Source organism: Chrysochloris asiatica, unplaced genomic scaffold (assembly GCF_000296735.1).
Source record: "Chrysochloris asiatica unplaced genomic scaffold, ChrAsi1.0 scaffold00127, whole genome shotgun sequence".
In the NCBI taxonomy this organism is placed as follows: domain Eukaryota; kingdom Metazoa; phylum Chordata; class Mammalia; order Afrosoricida; family Chrysochloridae; genus Chrysochloris; species Chrysochloris asiatica.
In genome coordinates this window covers 3,228,025-3,250,613 of record NW_006408645.1, presented here as the reverse complement: position 1 = coordinate 3,250,613, position 22,589 = coordinate 3,228,025, and the positions used below count along the sequence as shown (strand labels likewise).

General features: G+C 45.7%; 1 protein-coding gene across 1 annotated transcript in view; it reads left to right on the top strand.

The window, feature by feature from the left end:
• The window catches only part of DLEC1 (deleted in lung and esophageal cancer 1), a 106,308-nt gene that overhangs the window by 80,359 nt on the left and 3,360 nt on the right, over nt 1-22,589 (top strand). Inside the window, exons 20-33 of the mRNA XM_006869184.1 lie at nt 6,828-6,981; nt 7,571-7,681; nt 8,704-8,834; nt 9,292-9,483; nt 10,670-10,740; nt 11,380-11,531; nt 13,683-13,801; nt 14,322-14,392; nt 20,518-20,723; nt 20,823-20,936; nt 21,030-21,155; nt 21,245-21,339; nt 21,569-21,653; nt 21,773-21,982. Of these exons, the coding sequence (XP_006869246.1) occupies nt 6,828-6,981; nt 7,571-7,681; nt 8,704-8,834; nt 9,292-9,483; nt 10,670-10,740; nt 11,380-11,531; nt 13,683-13,801; nt 14,322-14,392; nt 20,518-20,723; nt 20,823-20,936; nt 21,030-21,155; nt 21,245-21,339; nt 21,569-21,653; nt 21,773-21,982 (1,837 nt within the window). The remainder of the gene's footprint in view (nt 1-6,827; nt 6,982-7,570; nt 7,682-8,703; nt 8,835-9,291; nt 9,484-10,669; nt 10,741-11,379; nt 11,532-13,682; nt 13,802-14,321; nt 14,393-20,517; nt 20,724-20,822; nt 20,937-21,029; nt 21,156-21,244; nt 21,340-21,568; nt 21,654-21,772; nt 21,983-22,589) is intronic.

Below are 22,589 nucleotides of genomic sequence, written 5' to 3'. Positions count from 1 at the left end.
TTTTTTTTTTAATCTCAAATGGTTGAATATTCTAAGGAATATGTACCTCCCTTGTCTCATTATAGACCTATTTACTATTTGGCTGAAAATTGAGCCTCAGGGGTGAGTTCAGTTCCAGGCCTGAAGGGTGAATTCCACCAGGCCCTACCTGACCAGTTAGCTTGATCTTGTTGATGATTTTGAATTTTGGTTCACATGTTTCTGCCACTTTCTTCAGAACCAGCTAATGTGATCCCTTTCAGAGCAGTTAGTAGTATTAGCAGGGCAGCATCTGGCTTTTCTGGTCTCAGGTTGTAGAGGCTGAGGTTCACATGGTACATTAATCCACTGGGCTGTTTCCATGCATCGTCAATTGTCTTCACTCTTCCTGGCTCCATTTAGAAGGCCGAAAGTCCAAGTTAGGGTTGCTGCCTCTAGAAGGCGCTCTCTCCGGACTCTAGGGAAAAGTAGTCTGTCTCCGTTTGTTAGCATCTGTAGGCTGGAATTCCTTAGAGATCACCATGGCTTGGCGTCATCTTTCCCTGGATCTAGAAACTTCTTAGTGCAGGGACCCCAAATTGTGGTTTCCTCTGATCTGTTTATTTCTCTCTCCTTTAATCTCATGTCAAAAATTCCATTGCCTTTTTTTTTTTTTGCGGGGGGACTCAATAAACATTTATTGAATGCATGTATGAATAAATGAATGAATCTGGAGCTTGTCAAGGCAGCCTACATCTTATAACTTGGTCCCCCAGCTCACTGCCTAACCTAGTACCAGTACCAAGCTGTTTTGACCACTGTAGCCATGTAATTTTTGAAATAAGGGAGTGAGAGGTTGCCAACCTTATTCTTCTTCTTAAGCAATGCTTTGCTTATCCTAGGTCTCTTTCCTCTTCATATAAAGTTTGTAATTGTTTTTTCCATCTCTTTGAAGAATTGTTGGAATCTGGATTGGGATTGCATTATATGTGTAAATTGCTTTGGGCAGTATCCGCATTTTCACAATGTTAAGTCTTCCTATCCAGGAGCATGGTACATTCTTCCATTTTTGTAGGTCTCTTTTGGTTTCTTGTAGTAGTGTTTTGTAGTTTTTTGGTTTCTTGTATTTTGTAGTTTCCTTTGTATAGGTCCTTTGTTTCTTTGGTTACATTTTATTCCTAGATACTTCATCCTTTGGGTGGTTATTGTAAATGGTATTGCTTTCCTAATGTCTTTTCAGCACTGTCATTATTGGTATAGAGGAATCCAACCAATTTTTGTATGTTGATCTTCTATCCTGCCACTTTCCTGAATCTTCCAATGAGGTCTAGTAGCTTTTTTACTGAGTCTTTGGGGTTTTCTATGTATAGGATCATATCGTCTACAAATAGAGTTTTACTTCGTCTTTGCCAATTTGGATGCTCCATACCTTTTCATTCCACTTTTCCATGAACTTTTTGAAGCCCCTTCTGTATAACCAGTTGCCACAGAGTCTGCTTTGACTGTGGTGAACCCTGTATGTGTTAGGGCAGAACTGTTGCCAACAAGGTTTTCAAAGACTGTTTTGGTTTTTTTCTTTCTTAGATAGATCGCTGAACTTTTCTTCCAAAGAGCCTCTGGGCAGACTTGACCCTCCCACCTTTTAGTTGTTGTCTGGAGGGTTTTCAGTGACTGTGATCTTCCAGAAAAAAAGATCACCAGGACTTTCTTCTGAGGTGCCTCTGGCTGGAATCAAATTGCCATCCTTTTGATTAATAGACTGCTTAACCAGTTTTACTACCCAAACATTTCTCCATTTATTTTGGAGAAATCTCTGTTTCTCATCACTGTATTGTCATTTTCAGCACACATACCCTGTACATGGTTTGATTAGATTTTAAAATATTTCATTTGCTTTGGAGCAACTGTAAATAGTATTGAATTTTTTTTGACTAATGTTATTAGATGCTGTCAAGTTGGCTGTGGTTCATAATGACCCTGTGCACAACAAAATAAAACTGCCTGATCCTTACAGTTATTGTTATATTTGAGCCCATTGTTCCAACCACTGTATCCATCCATCTCATTGGCGGTCTTCCTCTTGTTTGTTAAATCACCACCATGCATGAGTTTTTTTTTCCCAGGGACTGGTTCCTGTTGATAATATGTACAAACTGGGTAAGAAAAACCTCACCAGCCTCACTTCTAAGAAACATTCTGGCTATATTTTTTCCAAGACAGATTTGTTTATTCTTCTGGCAGTCAATGGTACTTTCAATATTCTATTCTAATACCGTAATTCAAATGCATTTATTCTTCTCCAGTCTTTTTTATTCACTGACCAACTTTCACATGCTTCTGAGAAACTGAAAATACCAAGGCTTGGGTCAGGTGCACCTTAATCATCAAACTGACATCTTCGCCCTTTAACTCTTTAAGAAGGTTTTTTGCCACAGATTTGCGTGATGCAGTACAGCATTTGATTTCTTGACTACTGGCGTCCATGAACATTGATTGTAGATCCAAGTAAAAGGAAATCCTTGATACTTCAATCTTTTCCCCATTTATCATGGAGATAAATGGTCCACAGGTGAGGATTTGTGTTCTTTTTACGTTGAGTTGTATTCCGTATGAAGGGCTGTATTCTTTGATTTTCATCAGAAAATACTTTTAAGTCCTCTTCACTTTGAGCAAGCAAGGCTGTTTCATCTGCATATCCTAAGTTATTAATAAACCTTCAAGCCTGATGTAACGTTCTTCATATTGTCCAGCTTCTTGGGCGATCTGCTGAGCCTACACATTGAGTAACTGTGGTAAAAGGACACAGCTCTGGTGTGCACACCTTTCCTGATTTAAAACCAGAAACAGAAACAGTAGGAAGAAGGAATAGTAGGTGGTCCACTTCTGAGGGATTAGCTCCTGAAAACCTTGTGAATAGCAGCAAAACATTGGCTTGTATTATTATATGGATATGCAGTTGATTTTGTGTGTTTGTGTGTTGGACTTGTATCCTGAAATCTCTCTAAATTCACTTACCTAGTTGTAGAAGGATTCCCCCCCGCCCCGTGGGGGTGGGCAGGTTCATTGGTATTTGTGTATATAGCTACATCATTTGCGAGTAAGGGTAGTTTTATTTCTTCCTTTCCAATCTGTATTCCTTTTGCCTGTCTTATTGCATGGGCTTGGACTCCCAGTACTCTGTTGAATAAGAGTGATGAAAGGTGGACAACTTTGCTTCATTCCTAGTATCCATTGTTTTCATCATTTAGTATAATGTAAGCTGTAGATGTTTTATAGAGGCTTTTAATCAAGTTGAGGAAGTTCTTCTCTGTGAGTAGTTTTAATCTTAAGTAGATGTTGGTGGTGTGGTGGTGGTGATTATGTGCTGTGGAGTCAGTTCCAACTTATAGTGACCCTGTGTAGGGTTTCTGAGGCTGTAAATCTTCATGGGAGCAGAAAGCCTCATCTTTCTCTCTGGGAATGACTGGTAGTTTCGAACTGCTAACCTTGCGGTTCGCAGCCCGACTTGTAACCACTGTGCTACCAGAGCTCCTTTAAGTAGATGTTGGATGTTGTCTAATACTTTTCTCCTTCGATTTATATAACTGTATGGTTTTTCTTCTTTAGCTTATTAATGTGAATTACGGTGATTGATTTTAGAATACCTAAATACCTTCATGTCTACCTAACTGTTGATGAGCAGAAAGTTTTCATTTTATTGTAATAAAGATAATCAGTCTTTTCCTTTTGGGTTTGAGCTTTATGAATGATATTTTTAAACTTCCTTTCTATCTTGAGGTCATAAAATACATTTTATTTTCTAAAAAATTTTGTTAATAGCCTTATTTTTTTTCTCTTGTTTTACTTCAAGATTAGTTTATTGTGTGACAAACTAGTGACTCTATGTGAAGGAGAGTTTTACTGGGTTAGATTCACAGGTGGGGAAAAGCACAGATGATACAAAGAAACTCTATGAGAAAATGTACAGAAACCAGAGCCCCTTCATCTGAGGCTTTAATGTCCTCCACAACATACCCACACATGATTGTCCTTGTTCATTCACCTCTTCTACATGGGACCCAACTTTAAGACCCTGCCTCAAATAAGTCATTCACCTTAGTAATAAAAACCTTGTTAATTCCTTGTTAAAACTAGGTCTTAGTATAATATTATAACACTCAAACCTGTTAGTGTAACTGTTCCATTATAAAAGGTAATATGATTAAGCATGACTTACCTAGGGTGATCCCAAGCTGGGTCTCAATCATTACTGCTTCCTTCTGAGAAGCAGGAGTCGTAGGACTCTTAGCTTGCCTCACCCCTACAGCATCGCTTACTGAGCTCCACATAATTGTTGTGCGGTTTGTTTGTTTTTTAAGCTTTTATTATGAATTGAGTGGTAGCTTACATGGGAGAATATCATTTTACACTCATCCTGTTGTATTTTGTTTCATTGCAATGATTACAGTCCCTTCCATGTGTCATCATTCAACAGGATTTGCTTATAGGCCCTCTAGGTTTTTGTTTGTTTTTTGATGTACACAGAAGCACTCAAGGGCATATGTAATCATTTAAACAACCAAAGAGCACATTTTACAAGCCTGCCTCCTGGCCACCAGCACACAGTCTTTCTCTTTCCATGAGTTTAGAGTCCTCAGTTGCTCGCTCTCTCTATGTCCTCATCTCTGGTGTCACTGCTCCTCTGGATAGGGTCTCACATTTTGCTTGTGTTCTTCTTCCTTGATGGTCCTAGGGTCCTCTATTTCTGGACTGTAAGGTTCAGTACTCCCACTTTCTGTTAGAAAACTTCTACCTTTACAGTTGTGAGAGTCATAATTAGTCATGATAAACAATTACTATTTGAATCAAAAGAGTCTTATACCCATCTCCTTTTACCAGACCCGGCTAGACAAGAGAAAATTATTCAGTGGGGATTTTGCCTTCCCCCAGCACACTCTGAAACTAAACTCTCTCTTTAAAACTTGTATGCAAGTCACTTCGTGCCTTTATAGGTAGATAGACAGTAACTAAGTTGCCTGTCCCTATCCACCCTGTGTACAGAGGGTATAGGTTTGATCCTTTAATGTGAAGACTCATTAAAGAGTTGGTGTTTTGGGCTAATATATCCGTAAATACAGGTCAAAATGTAGCAATTTACACTCGTTTCTTTTATCATTTTTTTTTAATCTTCCTCTAGTTGAGTTCTGATCATCCAGCCATCGAAGCTAGGTCAAATGGGTGGTAGTAACCTTTTGTATCTGGATATCTGTTCACATGGAATTATCTTACTTTGTTTGTTATGAGCTGGGAGACCTATTTAATTTTCCCCTCTTTGGATAATCAACTGTTGCACAGTGGCTCTGTAGAATAAGCACTGGACTGGTAACAGAAAGGTCAACAGTTGGAACCTACCAGCTGCTCCACAGGAAAGTTACAAGGCTTTCTGTGTCTGTAAAGATTAAGAGCCTCAGAAACTCTATACAGGGTCTCTGTGAGTTTGAAACTAACTCAGTGTCACCTAACAGCAACAACAACAATGGGCAACCAGTTGCCGTAATTTACTGAAACGTTCATCGTTTTCCCACTAATCTGTAATGGTACTGTTCCCATAAACACATTTTCTTTGTGTCTGGTTCTGTGTCTAGACAGTCTGTTTTGCTCCATTGAGCTTAGTAGCTTTACAAATATTCTTAATATTTGGTAAAGCAAATCTTTGCATCTTATTCTTCAGAATGTCTTAGATATTTTTATCTGTATATTTTGCTTTACATTTTAATAAACACTGTCAAATTGCTCGCTAAAACAGGCTTTCTCTTTCCATAAATTAGTGTACATCTTTGCCAATGTTTTCTTTGAATCGTTTTAATTTTAGCCATTCTAGAAGAGCAATAATACCTTGTTGTATTAGTTTGTATTTTCCTAACTATAAATTTGAAAACAATTTGATAAGCTTTTTACTCTGTCCTTTTATTAGTCTATTTTCTGGAGATAAGGCTGTGTAACAGATCACCTTCAAAGTCTTGTGACTTAATCAACCACATGAAACAAAATGTATGACTTGTTGAATGGGAAACTGATCTGCTTCTAAACCTTCATCCGATTCACAGTAAAATATTAAATACACACAACACACACACACACACAATTATGTGACTTGTCAGAATGTATATTTGTATTTTGAGAACTTTACATGAAAGGTGTTATACCTCTGTGCCAGGTTATAGTCAAGAATAAGAAGGTTGGTAGATAGTTTGAATTTTCCTGCAATTTTCTGCTCTGTGGATATCATGTCTTATCACTTTCTATTGGGTAAAGCAAGTCACATGGCCAAGCTTGCCATTGACAGAAGTGCATTTGATCTACAAGGAAACACTGTAGGCCTCATAGCAGTGTGCAGAGTGTATAGTCCTCTTAAAGGGAAGAGTTGGGATCAGGAAAGCCACCTGTCACAGTGCTTCCTGGATCCTTCCCATCCCCAAACAGCAGGGCGTCTTCTCACAAGACAACATTTGGAGTCAACTTTTGATAACCAGCTTTCCTGTTTCCCTTCCACCTTCCCTCCCTTTCTTCTTTCATATCTTTCTCCCTTTCTTTCATGACAGCAGTCACATTTCTAGATATAATGCACATAGATAACACCTTGTTTTCGACACAGGTACAGCATTCCCCAGTTGTCTGTGGCCCTTTCTACTGGTTTCTAGATGGTATACTGGGCAAAGTGTAAGTCTCATGTGGTCAGGTCAGCTGCTGTAATCTCTGCATCCTTCCCAGCCCATTCTCCCCTCACCTCAGTTACAGAATACTGAGCTCTTTGCACGGGGAATTAACATTCTGCCTTTCTATGTGACCTTGGATAGCCTGTCCCCACTCGGGGCACTTTTGTATTCCAGCTACCTTCCTGTGTATGCTGAGGTGCAGAGGCCCCATGTGTACCTGCAGAGCAGCCACATGGAGTTCAGCGACCTCTACCTGGATGTACCCACGATGGCAGCCACCACACTCATCAATGGCACGCTCCTGCCCACCCAGTTCCAGTGGGGCAAGGTCAGTGAGCTCACACTATTGGGTCTCCAGACCTGCAGCCCTCAGCTAAAACGCCCTTGAAAGAGGGGTTGTACCGCTCAGAACAAGGTCCTCAGCCTGTCCCTTGTCCCTTAGTGGCCCCAAACGCTCGACTCCTCACAGGGATAGCACTTCTGGTTGAACTCTTTCTTGTCCTGCCATCAAGGAATTCCTGCCCCCTATCTCTGGTGAACATACCTGGGGCCTCCAGCTGCTGGAGCCCATGACTGGGCAGCGGCTGGGAGCCCAGTTGTGTCACTGCCCTTCAGGATGATGCGGAGCCTGCGCTTAGTGCCATGGGAGATGAGCCTCATCCATGTACATCAGAGGCATCTGCCCTTGGCTCCCCCTCAGCCTGGGCCTCCCAGGTCAGGAAACCCCTTAACAGGTCCCTGAGAGTTAGAGTGGTTTATACCCCAGAAGTGAGTACCCAGCCTTGTCGGGTCTGTTTATAAGCCCCCAGTGTGCCAGCTTCCTGTGCAGCAGGGAATAGTCTGAGCATACTCTCTGGGCCCCAGGTTCATCCTGAGAGTCCAGCATGTGATAACAGATCCATCCACATGTCTGCTAGCTCCTGGGGCACCAAGCAGCCCTCTGCACTGTGACAGTCTCCCCCAGATGTGGCATGCTGGGCCCCAGTGAGGAACGCCGGCTCACCTTGCAGTTGACTGCTCACACCCAGGTAAATTGGGCAGTGAGGGGCCTGTATGCCTGCAAGGGCATCCTGCCAACTCTCTGCACCTGTCAATGCAAGGAGGTCCCACCTCATGTCCCATCCTGGTCCTCTTGGCTAGAGAAGAGATGTGTTGAATTTGGGTCTCTGTTCCTGCCAGGCCTGCTCTAAGGACTCCAGTGCAGGAAGCCTTGATCAGGCATAGCTGTGCCCTGTGAGCCCCTGGCCGTGCCTGGTCTTTGACAGCAGTGTTAGTCCTCACCAGGCCATTCTCTGAAGCATTGATGGGCCTTGATAGAATGAATGTAAAACTAATGTTCTCCCATGTAAACTATCACATATAATTCACAATAAAACATTTAAGAAAAAAAAAAAAAAATTCAAAATCATGAAGACCAGACTTTTGAGTCTGTGAGACCACTTCCAAACATTAACTTTCAGTGGAGTAACAGACAGATCTCTGATGTTAACTTTGACACCAGGGAGGTACTGTGCTCTTTAGAATAATCAGCCTTATGCGATCAAAAGGGCTGAAAAATACTCAGAACATGGAAAAAAGGGGTGAATGAAAATGGGGAGCACAGGGAGGAAGTGGGAAGAGTTATATGTAGAGTTTGCAAACAATGTCATGAAAAACAAACAAACATGCATAAACTGTTGAATGGGAAACTTAATTTTCTTTGTAAAGTTACACACAAACCATAAGTTAAAACACAAGCAAAAAGTGTGACTTCTCCAGAAGTCCACTCTAAAACGTCTTACCTCATGTCAGCCTGCCCATCTGTCTGGAGCAGACTCAGCAATGCGGCCTAAGGAAGGGGCATACAGGAGGGCCATGGGCTGAGCCCCGAGTCTGTACCTGTGAACTGTGACTCATTGGGGGGACTGAGGAACCCTTCCAGACAGATGAGCCTAAAAGAGTCACCCCACAGCCATGGCCCCTGTTCTGGGAGACCATCAGGGCCATCCTCTGAGGCTCTAGCCCTACGTCTTCCTGTAGTGATGTGACCTGGGATGGGCTTTTCTTGTAGGAAGAGCTGACTGATCTGGCCCTCCCGTGCCATGTGTCGGGCATGGAGAAGCCGCTTGTCCTGGGCATTTCTGGGAAACCCCAGGGACTGCAAGTTTCCATCACCATCACTGTGGAGGGCTCAGAGAGAAGGTGAGCCCAGGGCTAGGACTGGTGCCTAAGGGTTGAGGTGAGCCCAGGATGGACCAGTGTCCCCTCTGGCACCAGTCTCCTCCTGACTGCTTCCTACAGCCAGGGAAAACCCACAGTATTATTGTGGCCCCTCACCACCTCTGTGTGGAACAGGTCCCCTACTTCAGCTTCTCCCTCTCTGAGGTGTTTCCCTACACACTTGGTGGCATGTGTCACGGCAGGTAGGAGATGACAAGGGACCATGCTGTAGGTAACTGGAGCCTTCCCTCCCGTGGAGGGCTCAGTCTGCCCCTGGCCAGGGACAGCTTGTATAGAGCTCTCTTGACATAGAGGGTGGGCAGGAGAGGTGGACCCGTGGGGTGGTAGTTCACTGAGGAGGGGGCCCAAGGCTGAGTTCCTGTATGGCTGGGCTGGACCAGGAGTGACGTGTAACACTGTTCCCATGGGCACGGGGCAGCTTCTTCAGCACAGAGCAGTGGTCAGGCCACCCAGAGGATCTCCGCCTGGACTTGGGCTCAGCAGTGCCACTGAGAACTTGTGTGAACTGCCAGCTCATCCTGACCAACCACTCCCCGATACAGACCCCTTTCACCCTCAATTTTGAGTATTTTGGAAGCCCGCAAAAGAACCTGAGCAAAAAGACCAGCCTGTAAGTTGGCATCTTTCTAAGGCAGGTCCCAGGGTGGCTGTGGTTGGGTGGGGCTTACCCCCTAGACCTGTTTGTGGCTCGGGTGACCACAGATGTTTGTTGGTGTGCAGGGTGGGAGGATGTGATTTTATAGATGGTCATGGGGTGAGGGTGGGGGAAGGACACGCAAAGGCATGGCTCCTGCTGCCCACCTCCCAGACAGTGAATGGGCCTGTAGGAGAGGCAACAATGTGGCTATTTCTCCTCATCCTGACCTGCTGAGGTGGAGGACTGCTGATAGACCTGCAAGTATTTGGATTTGTGGATGAGTTCCTCATGTGGAAAGAACTGTGTGGGCAAAGGTGTGGCAGTGAGGGAGCCTGAATGTATTCCAAGAACAATGAACAGAGTGTCTGGGCTGGTATGTTGGAGGGCAAGGCAGGCAGAGAGTGATCTGCTGAAGACACCCAGTGGATAAGACAGGCATCAGCAGAGCTACTGTGGTCAAGGGCAGAGGTAAGACCTGGAGCATTGTTTACCCAGACACAAACACACTCAGGTGTGCTAGAGCTCAGGAGAACCAGTTATTAGGGTAGCATTTTTCAAGGCTGAACCTGGAAATTGGCCACAGTGAAAGTATTTACACCACAGAAATTGGCAAACACAACAAATTCAGGTTTGTTTATTTGTTGTTGTTTCTTTGAAATCCAATTTGCTAGCATGCTGCTGCCTGACACCTTGCCCCCTAATCTCCTAAGGCAGAGGAGCCCACCTTTAAGGAGCACTGTTGTGGACAGGGGAGGGGTCGGGCAGGCAAGGACAGTTTTCTGTTCTGGAAAAATCAGTGTGCACCTGAGGCTGGGCAAAGATCGGAGGGAGCAACTGGAAAGGCGCCATTTCTGAACACTGGGCCAGAGATGGGGAGGGTGTGTATCCAGGGCCACAAGGACACAGGACTGCCCTAGGGGTCTGGAGCTGGCAAATGGCCTGCTGCTGGAGTCATTTGGGGCCCTTCCTAGGGAAGCAGTGAAAGCGAAGACTGGAAAGGAGGTGAGAAGAGACCTGAGCAGCTCTCCCTGGGAGAGCAAGCAGGGCCACTTTACTTGAATGGGCACCGGGTGGGATGCTGTTTGTCATGGGCAGAGACTCAAGTCTTGGGAAACACTTTTATGGCTTAATTTTACTTCTGTGTGTCCATCTTATAAAGCCTTGACTTGGCTCCTGCCCTGCTAAAGACGGCACGGATTCAAGAGCATCTGGCCAAGCGAGAAAAGCTGGGTAAGAGCCAACAGGGCGGGTGCTGCTGAGTCCAGGCCATGGTCAGAGCCGAGTTCCCTGCGGCCTTGTGAGGCTATGGGACAGGACTAGAGATCCCACACAAGTCTTATCTAGCCTAGGTCACCAAGATAATCATGCCCCTGTTACCTGATAGTGGTTCCTCTCTCAAATGAGGCCATCTCCCCAGTAGGGCATAAGACTTGGGCAAAGAGCCTGGATGTGATTTGGGATAACTGGTAACCCATAAAGGAGGGCTGAAACTGCAGTCTGGCCTCTTAGACGAGAAAGGCTAACTAGGAAGGGCCCTGAGCCCGCTAGCCCCTAGGCTCCCAGGATGAAGGCGTGTTTGGTGGTTATGTGCCATGGAGTCAGTTCCAACTTTTAGTGACCCTGTATATGGTTTCTGGGGCTGTAAATCTTTATGGGAGCAGAAAGCCTTACCTTTCTCCTGCGGGACAGCTGGTAGTTTCGAACTGTTGACTTTAAGGGTCGCAGCCCAATTCGTAACCACTACGCTACCAGCCTGACCAAAGCAAGACTGTAGGGTGACTTGTCTATAAAAATGGTTTGCTGATGCCTAGGATTTGGACCACATTCCCACCCCAGGGCCCTGAATTGTCACTCTTGGTTCTCCCCCAGATTTTATGAAAAGCATGTTGTCTCATGGGAAAGGAGCTGCCTTTTCCCCCCATGTTTCCAGAGGCATGCTGGGAGCCTACCAGCAGCTCAGCATTGGCATCACGGGCTGTGCAAACATGTGGGGCGAATACTGGGACAACCTCATCTGCATGGTAAGGACGTGCGACCTCGGCTCAGGGGAGGGGAGGCTTCCACTCAGGTCTGCGCCCCTCTCACGCCTGACCCACAACTTCTCAACACTTACCAGGTTGAAAGGCAAACCCCACCGAGCTCAGGGTGGCCATTCAAGTCTGCAGGAACCTCTTGGGGTGTTAACTCATGAGCAATAAAACCTTCCATACCTTTTCCCATGAAATGCAGGGTGGGGAGCACACTGCGGAGAGTAGAGGAATCCCATGGGCTAGCTGCCTGGCTCAGAGCTCAAGGGGCAATGGTCACACCCCTGGTGTGGGAGTTAGAGGTGGTGGGGCAGAGCCACATCCTCACCAAGCCCTCCAGGTATTCATTCACTAACCCATCGGTCCATTCCTTTATGCATGCATTCAGCACACGTAACCTACTGTACATATGGGGGAAAGGGAGAGAGATGTGCATGTTATTCTATAGTATTATTGTTAAGTGCCATCAAGTTCTGACTTACGGAGGCCCTAGATAGGGTTTTTGAGGAGTAGTTGGTAGATTTGAACCACCAGCCTTTCTGTTGGCTGTGCAGTGCTTATCCTACAGCACCACACCCAGACTCTGTATTATTCTGTAGTATTTTGTTATTACATAGAAGATTTTCATGGACTATTTAGTAACTTGAACAATTAGATAGTTGGTTTAGATCAACTGTATTATGCATGTTGTTAAGTTTTGTTGGGTCTGTTCTACCTCATAGTGATCCTGAATAGGGATTTCAGGGTGCAGCTGGTGTTGCTAGCAGTCCAGTGCTTATCATACAGCTCCACCTTAATAGGCAAGCCCAATGTCAATGAGTCAGTTCCGACTCAGTGACCCTTGAGAGGGTTTCCAAGACTATTTACAGGAGCAGAGAGGCTGGTGGGTTTGAACTGCCAATCTGATGGTTAACAACCCTAACCCTAACCTAGAGTGGCAGCGGGGCACCTTTAATAGACAAAGCGTTCTTAATAACAAGAAAGAATAAAGCTTCTCAAATGGGCAGAATTAAAACAAGCAGCTCGCAGAAAGACAAATAACATGGCCAGTAAATATACAAAATATGCCAATGCTTCCAGTCTTGGTGTGGCACTGTGAGTTAATGTGCTGAACTGCAAAGCTGGTTTGAACCACAAGGTCAGCAGTTCAAGCTCACCAGCTGCTTCTTGGAAACACTATCCAGGGTTGCTTTGGGTTGGAACCAACTCGACAGCACTTGACAACAACTAGTAACTAAAGAAAAGCAAGTTGCATAACAATGATATACTCATTTTGTCAAAAGGGCAAGCTTTAAAAGTTGGTGAACGTGATAGGGGAAGGCAGGAAGGGGCTCATTGGGGGGGTAAATGAGGAACACCCTTCTGCAGGCACTTTTGAAATGTGCTGGACCCCCATATTTATAGTTTCCCTAAGGTAGGGATAAGCACTGTAGGATACACACTGGACTGCTAACCATAAGGTTAACTGTTCAAACCCACCATCTGCTCAGAAAGCCTATACAAGGTCACTGTGAGTTAACAACCAACTCGACAGCATGTTACAAAGAACCGAGTAACAAGTGCGTATGTGTACAGATACATTCATGCCAGCTTACCTGTTCTTCTCAGCATAGTCTCAGATAGAAGAAAAGAAGAAACAGAAAGCGAGGGAGAGGGTAGGAAAGATTAAGATCATCACATACTCACACAAAAAAAACATTTGTTTTATTCTACAAAAGAAAATCTGGACAGTTGTGCGGTAACATGTTAATAGGGAACATGCTGGTTAAAGCAGAATTAAGGATCATTATCACATTTTGTATTTTAATTTAAAAAACAAAACTGTGTGTATTACTTCGTACTGTCAGAGAAAGACAAAATCTTTGTAATGAAAAAACACAGAAATTTGTAGATGGGATCTTGGGAAGGCAAAATAGTGAAGGCGGGAAGGTGACTTCAGGCTGGGGAGGGAAAGCAGGTGAAAGGAAAGGGAAGGGGAGGCATGCTGGGAAGCAGGGCAGCCCCAGGCCTCTGGCTCTGGAACAGGCATCTGATGGCTGTGACCAAACTGCAGAGACCTGGCTGGCAGGAAGAGGGGAATGGGGAGCTGGGGAGTGTGGCTGCAGGCCAGGACAGGAATGGCAAAGGACTGGTGTGTGTTGGCAGGTGGGGAACCTGCCTCCAGCTGTCATCCCAGTGCACATGGCTGTGGTGGGCTGTCCCATCAGCTCCCAGAGGACCACCTACTATACTGTTGACCAGCCTCTCAAGGAGCCCACCATCAGGTGCTGTATCCTGGTTCCCAGTGGCCCCCAAGCCCTCAGGTCTGAGCTCCCTTTGTGTTCCAGCCTGGGCTGCCCACACAGGCTTCTTGCTTTCAAGCTGGACTGGTGATACTTGGGGCCACCCAGCAAGAAGATCCCAGGACAGGGCTAACCTGGTGGAGAGACACCTCAGGGGACATGATTACCATCTGCACATCTCTGAAGGCTTTTGAGTTGTAGATGAAGTGGGTAGTCAGTGTGGCCCAAGGTTAGTACCAGAACCAGGGTCCCCCTCACACCAACTGGCTGAAATCAGTACAGTGAGCACAGTATGGGGTAGGAGTTGCCAGGGCACTGAGCAGCCCTGAGTTAGCTCACAAGGTTCTGCATGGGAAGGCCTCTCAACCTCGGTTTGGTTGACTCTGTGGCAAGAACAGAGAGTGATGCTTGCTCCCTGCCTCAGTCTCCCTACCACTAGCCCCCTTCTGACAGTAATCCTACCTGGCTGTGATTGTGCTGGCCGTGACCTCCCTGCCCCTAGGTTCGGCACCTCACTCTCTGGAGGAGACACAGTCACCCGGGTCCTTCGCCTGAATAACTCCAGCCCCTGTGGTAAGACCCCAGGGGGCTTCTGGTATAATCTGTGCTTGTGCTAGGCAGGCTGGGAGGGGTCTGGGACATGCGGGCCCATGAAGAGGACTCAGGAGCCCACACCTCTGTAGTTGCTATGGAGGCATCTGAGGGTGTGTGTGGGGGGGGGATGGGTGTAAGAGAGAGAGGGAGAGAGGGAGAGGGAGAAAGAGTGGGGAGCTTGGAGTGGAGGGAGGATTGACCAAGCTTGCCCAGGGTGAGCCAGCTTGTGCTGAGGAAATATTGAGATGAAGAGTGTTGTAGGCAGCAGAAAGAGCAAACAGCTCAGAGGCATGAGGGAACCAACCTAGCTGTGCACATCAAGTCACCTAGAGAGTTGAAGGAATCCTGAGGCTGGAACCCGCCTTAGGTCCACTGATTGTGAGTCTATGGGCTGGCTGGGAGCTGTGATGATGTCAGTTAAGCACAAAGCTGCTAACAAGGTTGTTGGTATAACTTACCAGCTGGTCCACAGGAGAAAAATGTGGCATTTTAGCTCCCCCATAAACACTGATGGCTTCGAAACTCCTATACAGGGTCACTGCATTAGAACTCACTCCACGGCACCTAACACCAGACACCTAACACCAACAACATGAGCAGACCCTGGGTACTGTTGTTTTTTAAAAGCTCCTCAGCTGATTCTAATAGGGTAGAAAACCTTTGCTCTATGACCTTACTTGTCTACTAGATCTGTGCAGTTTTTTTTGTTTTTTTAATTTAAGGTTTTTATTGTGAATTGAGTAAAAGTTTACAGGGCATATCATCAGTTTTACATTCAACAATTCATACACCTTGTTTTATCACAATGATTGTAATCCATGTATCATCAGTTAACAGTATTTCTCTCTATCCAGTTTAGCTTTTTAAAAACAAACACTCAGGCATATGTAAAAATTTACATCTCCAAAGGGCACATTCTACAAGTCTGCCTCCTGGCCACCAGCTCTTAGTTCCTCTCTTCCTATGAATCTAGAGTCCTCAGCCGCTCCCCATCTCCATAACCCCATCTCTGCCTCCATCTCTGGCACTACTGCTTCTCTGGATAAGGTCCTGCATTCTGCTTGTGCGCTTCTCTCCCCATGGTCCTAGGTTCCTCTGTTTCTGGACTGTAAGATTAACCACTCCCCTGTTTTTGTTATAGAACTTCTACCTTTACAATTGTGACAGTCGCAGTTAGTCATGATAACAATTACTATTGAATCATACGAATCTTATCCCCATCTTTTTTCACCAGACCCATCTACACAAGGGACAGCTATTCAGTGGGGACACTTTCTTTCCCCCCATACTCTTAAACTAAACTCCCTCTTGAAACCTTGTAAACCAGTCACTTCCCCCCTCATTTTAGGTAGCCAATGTGTAAGTTGCCTGTCCCTATCTACCTTGTGCACAAATGGGATAGCATTGATACTTGATGTGAAGACTCTTTCCCTTTCTGAGTATAGGTCAGGTTCGTCATATTGTAGCAATTTATCCTTGTTTCCTTTATCCAAAAAAAAAAAAATTTTTTTTTTTTTTTTTTTTTCAGTCTTCCTCTACTTGAGTTCAGATTATCAAACCATCGAGGCTAGGTCAAAAGGGTACTTTATGCAAGTTTGGGTGTTCTTGTGTATCTCCCTTCACTTTATATCAGCTGGATGCTTCACAGCTCTAGCCCTCTGTGGCTAAGTCCTTGTCCATGGGCTCAAGTGTCCTCAGATCTGACCACACTTTGAACCAATCAGCCTTTCCTCTTCTCTGTGTCATCTCCAGGTTAACAGTTTTCAATGGACTGGGGTTGAACTCAGCCCATTTCCTCATTGTTGCCTTTCCCCCACTTCCACTCACCAGTAGACCAATGTGGTCACCAGCAAGCTTACATGCTTGTTTGTGTATTCCCTTTGAGTTTGTCTTAGGTGGGAGTTGGTCCTGAAAAACTTGTTTCTAGCCTTGATGTTTTCTGGGTGAACAGCTCGCTTATTCTTGGTAGTAGCCAGTCATGACATTTTTGTTTTGGGTTTTTCCTGATCTTTCTTTGAAGATGTATCTTCTGTCACTGTAGCTATTTCAGGATGGTCTGCTTATCCTTTCTCGTGGGACTGTCCCACTTCAGAAAGTTCTGGATGAGACTCAGGATTCCACCTAAGGTATAAAGGTATAGATTCCACCTATACGCTATAAAGGCTTTCTATTTCACTGGGCAAGTTCTAGAATCCCTTTTAGGTATTCCAGTCAGTTGATAGGCTGAAGATGGGCTTACAAGTTTTCTCTAATCATGTTTCCCAACATTGTTTTCTATCCCACTCAAGTGTCTATTTTACAACAGTAGGCAAGGGAAACTAATATTCATAAGGCACTCAAGGATTTTACTATTATTTACCCTTTTCAAGCTATACCTATATCCCTGTATCCCAGAGCCCTGTTGTTCCAAGGTTGAGTATGCATCACTATTTACCTCTGTCCCACTAGGACATGCAAACCTGTCTCAGTGTTGCCCTATCTATCTTGTTCTTCCACCTCCTCCCCACTTCTTGTATTGTGCTCCCCAAAACCCAAACTAAACACCCCATCCCAACCCCATTGTGGTTACTTTATATTCCATTAGTTCTACCCTCCATTTAAGACAGTCTATTTTATCCTGTAATCCACCTGACCTTCCCACCACCTGGATCTCTGTTTCTCTGTGTTTACCTTCTTTAACATTGTAATTGTTTTGATCATAGACTGACTTCCCAGATCCTCTGTTCTTATAATTTTATTCTGTTCTTGACTCTTCATTTGTTAATTGAGTTCAGGGTGATGCTGCCACATACGTCATTCTGTAGTTGTTGTCTGTTCTTGTTGGCTCTCAGTCCACAGAACTTCCTTTAGGATGTTTTTCATAGCAGGGTTGGCTTTGGGAAAATCCCTTAGCTTCTGTTTATCCTGGAATGTTTTGATTTCACCATCGTATTTGATTGACATCTTTGCTGGGTAGAGGATTCTTGGATGGCAGTTTTTTTCTTTCAGGGTTTTATATGTGTCTCCCCATTGCCTTCTTGTCTGCGTGGTTTTTGTTGAGATATCCAAGCTTAACTGATTTGCTTGCCTTTGTATGTTACACTTCTCTTTTCCCTAGCTATTTTCAGGATCCTGTCTTTATCTTTAATTTTGGAGAGCTTGATTATTGTATGTCTTGGTGATTGTCTTTTAGGGTCTATCCTTCCTGGGGTTCATTGAGCTTCTTGAATGCTTATCTTTTCACTTTTCAGGATGTTAGGAAATTTTTCTTCCAGAAAATCTTCAACTATCTTGTCTGTGGCCTTGTGTGATAGTTCTTTTTCTGGAATGCCAGTAATTCTTAAGTTATTCCTCTTCATGTTGTCCAACATGAATCTTAGGCCTTCTTCAGATTTTTTTAGTCCTTTTTTGTGTTTGTTCTTCTATCTACGTAGTGTTGAGAGATTTACCTTTTAGCTCACTAGTTCTGGCTTCTATCTCTTCAATTCTACTCTTTTTTCCCTTTCATTGTATTATTAATCATCTGGAGCTCTTTCTGTAGGTTTTGGATTATTTCCAATGCTGTATCTATTTTGTTTGATTATTCCTGTAGCGCTTTCCTGACTTCTTCGTTGTTTTTCTCACCCTCTGTGTGGAGTACTTGGCTGCACCTCATTATCATTCTCCTGAATTCCTTCTTAGGCATTTCCAAAGCCTGCCCTCCCTCCAGTGTGATGTCTGGATCTATCTCCTGCTCATCTGTCCCAGTCATTCTGTCTTGTTTCTGGACATATGGTCATCTGTTTCTTGGGCATCTTGAATAGTTAGCTGTGAACTCAGTAATTAGATGAATGGATGTTGATGTTTTATTATGCTTTCTGAATGCCTCCAGGTAGATGTGATCAGGAGATGGGCTTCCGTTTTCACTCTTCTTATTACTCAACTCGGAGTAATTCTAGCATGTGTTGGCTGCCTGTTTGGTGTACAGCAGCAGGTATTGGGTCTTGCATGGATGGTGGGGTTTTCTAGAGAATGATTGTAGCTTGCCTATATGATTGTACTTGCTGTCTCTTCTTGGGTAATGTAGGGAGAGAAGAGCCCCCTAAAGATAAAGAGGAGATCAAAAAAAACAAAACAGCAACAGCAAAAAAGACAGATTGGATACTGTAGTCTTTACTCGCAGAAAAGAGAAAAAAAAAAGAAAAAATATTCTGTAGCACAATATGAGAATAACTTTAACATCTAGCTCTTGACTTCTTGCTTTCAAGGTCGCTTGAGAAATTTCAAGATGTCACTGTTGGTCCTTATGATGTAATTCGGGATTTAATTTTCAGCCTGTTTCCTTTTTAACTTGCCTCTCTGCCCACTCTACAAACCCCGTCCAGTCTTCAGTTCAGGGTCGGCAGTGGGCCATTTTGTGCTGTTTGGTTTTAAGCAGGGCCTTTCCCTTTAAATTTTGCTGAGCAGGCTTATGCACATGCCTAGTAGAATCCTCCGGGGGTGGGTGTCTTCTCACTCAGGCACCCCCTCTAGTCACAAGAATGGAGGTGTGCAGATGAGAGACCAGTGAACAGAGACAAAAAAAACTAATGTCCACACCTTTATTTCGGAGGATTGGTAAGGCATCCATAGTGGCACTGGTCCTTCCCCTGCTCTGTCTTGCCCAAGGAGCTGCTGAGGCCGGCCAATCAGAAAAAAAAAACACCAGTTTTCTTGCTTCTGCTACAAACGCCATTGGCTGTAAGCCTTCACACTTTCTAAATATTCCTTTATATGTGGTTCAGAGTCCTGGGGCCATCCCCTGAACCTGCTTCATCTGGTATTCTGTATTATTGCTGCAGAGGTCCTCATTGTGCTTCTAACTGATCTGCCATTTCAAGCTCCGACCCCTCCTTGTCCATCTTCCCTTGTGATTTTTCTTACTGCTTTTGTGATTTGATCAAATCACTACTCTGGTTTCCTTTTGTTAAATTTGGAATTTCTTTCCTTTCCTTTCTCTCCATTAGTGGTTACCTTCCCTTTCTAAGTGCTCATAATCAGATGCACATTTTTCTATTTCTACTTAAAAGATTATTCATTGAACTTTGGATATGGAGGGCCTTGGTGGGAGTGGTTTTCGTGGATATATTCTCAGAAATACCAGATCAGGAATCTTGGGCGTTGGGTACCCTAGCCAAGAACCTGTCATTATAAGTATTCAGGAGGACTGAGGGAAGGTATAACAATTTGTCCTAGACGCTTACTACAAAGAAGAGAACCTTTAACTTAGGGCCTGTTTCTGACAGGGGAGACCTGGCCTTGCTATGGGCAGGTTGTTAGGTGCAATGAGGGGATGATGATAGAAAGGAGAAGGTATACCTGCTGGTTATGACTGGTCCCCAAGCCGGAGGAGCAGGATGGAAGGCAGGAGGGATGGGATGATGGCAGAGTTCCAAACACATGTAGGCTTGGGACAGGGCTTTTTGATTTGGAGCTTCTGGAAGATGAGGTGAGCGTCAGGAGCTATCACTGGGGACAGTAAGGAAGGCTTGGCTGTCCTGGTGAAGAGCTCACATGGGCAGGAAATCTCACTGGGAACGTGGGGAGAAGGACAACATGGGGGCTCAGGTTAGTTGGAGACAGACTTAAATGGGGTTGACAATCTGCTTAGCTTGGGGGATTTTTTTTCTCCAGTAGTATTCAGAAACTTGAGTTCATCTACTAGTAGGTTTTGCCAGCTGGGTGGAAGGATGGAGGATCCTAGCAAGCCAAGGGTTGGCATGACAGCTCCTGAAGACTCTCCTGGCCAGGGAAGGAGCTGAAATCAATGGGGCTAAAGCATATTTGGAAACAAATGAGGGAATGCAGAGGTTGGAGGATTCCGGGTGGTCAGCACAGAGGCCAGCAGGAGAGGAGATCTGTTTGCTGCATTTGCAGTTGGAGATAACGTGTTATTCTCAGGAGTCTGAGGTATAGAAGTGACAGGGAGGAGAGTCAATGGTGCTGTAGCCTGAAGAGTTTTAATCAGAAGAGTTGCCTGGAAGTGGCATTACAGGGGAAGAGAGGCCCCCTTACACTCCGAGTGGGAGAATAGGCAGAGGAGATGGGGGCATAGGGAGACCTGTCTTCTTTTCTTATTACTTGCCTGTTTCCTGTATCTGCCATAGACATTCGCCTGGACTGGGAGACCTATTCTCCAGAAGACAGGGAGGAGCAGCTGGTGGAGTTACTGGTGTTTTATGGGCCACCCTTCCCGCTACGTGACCAAGCTGGGAATGAACTCATGTGTCCTGAGAGCCCTGAGGCCAGCAACTTCGGGTCTCCATGTCCCTCCGATGAATCCGAATGCAGCAGCCATGAAACTGTCCATTCTGTGAGTAGAGGATGGTAGGGGAGGTAAGCTGGCCATTCTGAAAGCTAGCAACACATGGACAGACCAGTTGTATAAACCTGGGGACGGTTTTCATGACAGGCTGAGAGCAGCCCCCATGACAGCACCAAGGCCACACAGATCATCTCAGTCATCCTGCAGGAGCATGAGGGGGTACCCTGCACCTCCCTGTACTCTGTCAGACCTAGGCAGGTGGTGAGTCAGGTGGAAAGCTGGGCGCTACCTCTGAGCATCTGAGCTGGATGGCCAGTGGGCACAGGGCAGTGCTGAGGCTGCTGTCTGTGCCAGGTGGTCCCTGCTGGGAGTAGCAGCACTATCTCCATCTCCTTCACACCCATGGTCCTCAGCCCCGACATCTTGAACAAGGTGGAGTGCACTGGCTACGCCCTAGGCTTCATGAGCTTGGACAGTGAGGTGAGCCCTTCGGACCCTCTCTCTACTAGCCAGCACCTGGCTGCTCAGCCCAGGGACCACCGTGAGCCGACTAGGCTCTGGCTTGGCAGGTCGACAGGGAGATTCCAGGGAGGAGGCGCCGGCTGCAAGACTTTGCTGTGGGACCCCTGAGACTAGACCTGCATGGCTACGTAAGGCCTGCACAGTGAGTCTACGAGGCTGCCTGAACATCCTCCATCCCTTTGTGCACACCCTCACTGCACACTGGTGGGGACCAGTTAGGGTTCTAGGAGCAAGAACAATAGGAAAGGGCAGGAAGAAGCCAACGGGTAAATTATGGAAAGGATGGCCACAGGTCCAGTGAGCAGGAGTATGGACAGCCAGGGGGTTGCTCAGAGGCCTGACCTGAGCCAGCCATGCATGTTGTTGAGCAGGCTGAGTGTGGAGCTGGACTATGGTGACGGCATGGAATTCCAGCACCAAGCCAGTGAACTCATTCCTGAAGAGCCCTGCTCTGGGGTGAGTGTGCTGCGACCCCAGCCTCATCCATTTACCTCAAATGTCCCTCTGGGCCCTTGTGGAGAACAGGCCTGACACTGAGTCCCCTCCTCACTCCTCCCCACCTCTGTTGCTGTCAGGTGCTGAGTGAGTTGGTGAATACCCACCACCTGAAGTTGACCAACACAACAGAAATCCCACACTCCTTCCGGCTCCTGGTCTCCAAGCCTTTTTCCATTTCTCAAGATGGGACCAGTCTCAGAACTTCTGGTCCTAACCAGCAACAGGCATGTGAGGAGACTGCAGAAGAGGACAAGCTGCTGGTGCTCCAACCACAGGAGAACATGCTGGTCAGTGGAGGCACACACTTGTCTAAGTCAGATGGCGCCTGTCACACACACACACAATGGTACACTGTACACTACTCCACACACCATCCTGACACGTATGTAGACAGTACTGCATAGATGGCCTGCCATGCTCTAGACACTCATTCACAATGTGTATTCTCTCATGAATGTTCCTCTCAGCATTGCACATGTGTATCTTTGTCCCAGAATCATCCAGATGCCTGCCCTCTTGTCTTCTTCCTGCCACTATCCTGCATGCACACCCCACTTTTTGTACAGACTCCTTCCCTTCTCCTGTGCCCCCAACTCAGGGTTCTAGTCAGGTTCTGGTGAGCTCACAGCCATCTTTCCATAAATGTAAGGCACTCCAGGCCCCAAAGGGATCTCCTCTCTTCTGACAGGGCATCAGTGATACTAGGATTCTGGATTTTCAGAGTTCAAAGGGGCATACGGAAGACCCTGTCGGAGGCCCCTCTCCCTGCTGAGCCCTCATCTCACTCTGCCCTCTGCTGGGTTCTTCTGTTCACAGTGAGACAGTGAAGGCTCAGGGCTTCCGTCCGCAGTCTGTTCTTCTGTCCACAGTGAGACAGTGAAGGCTCAGGGCTTC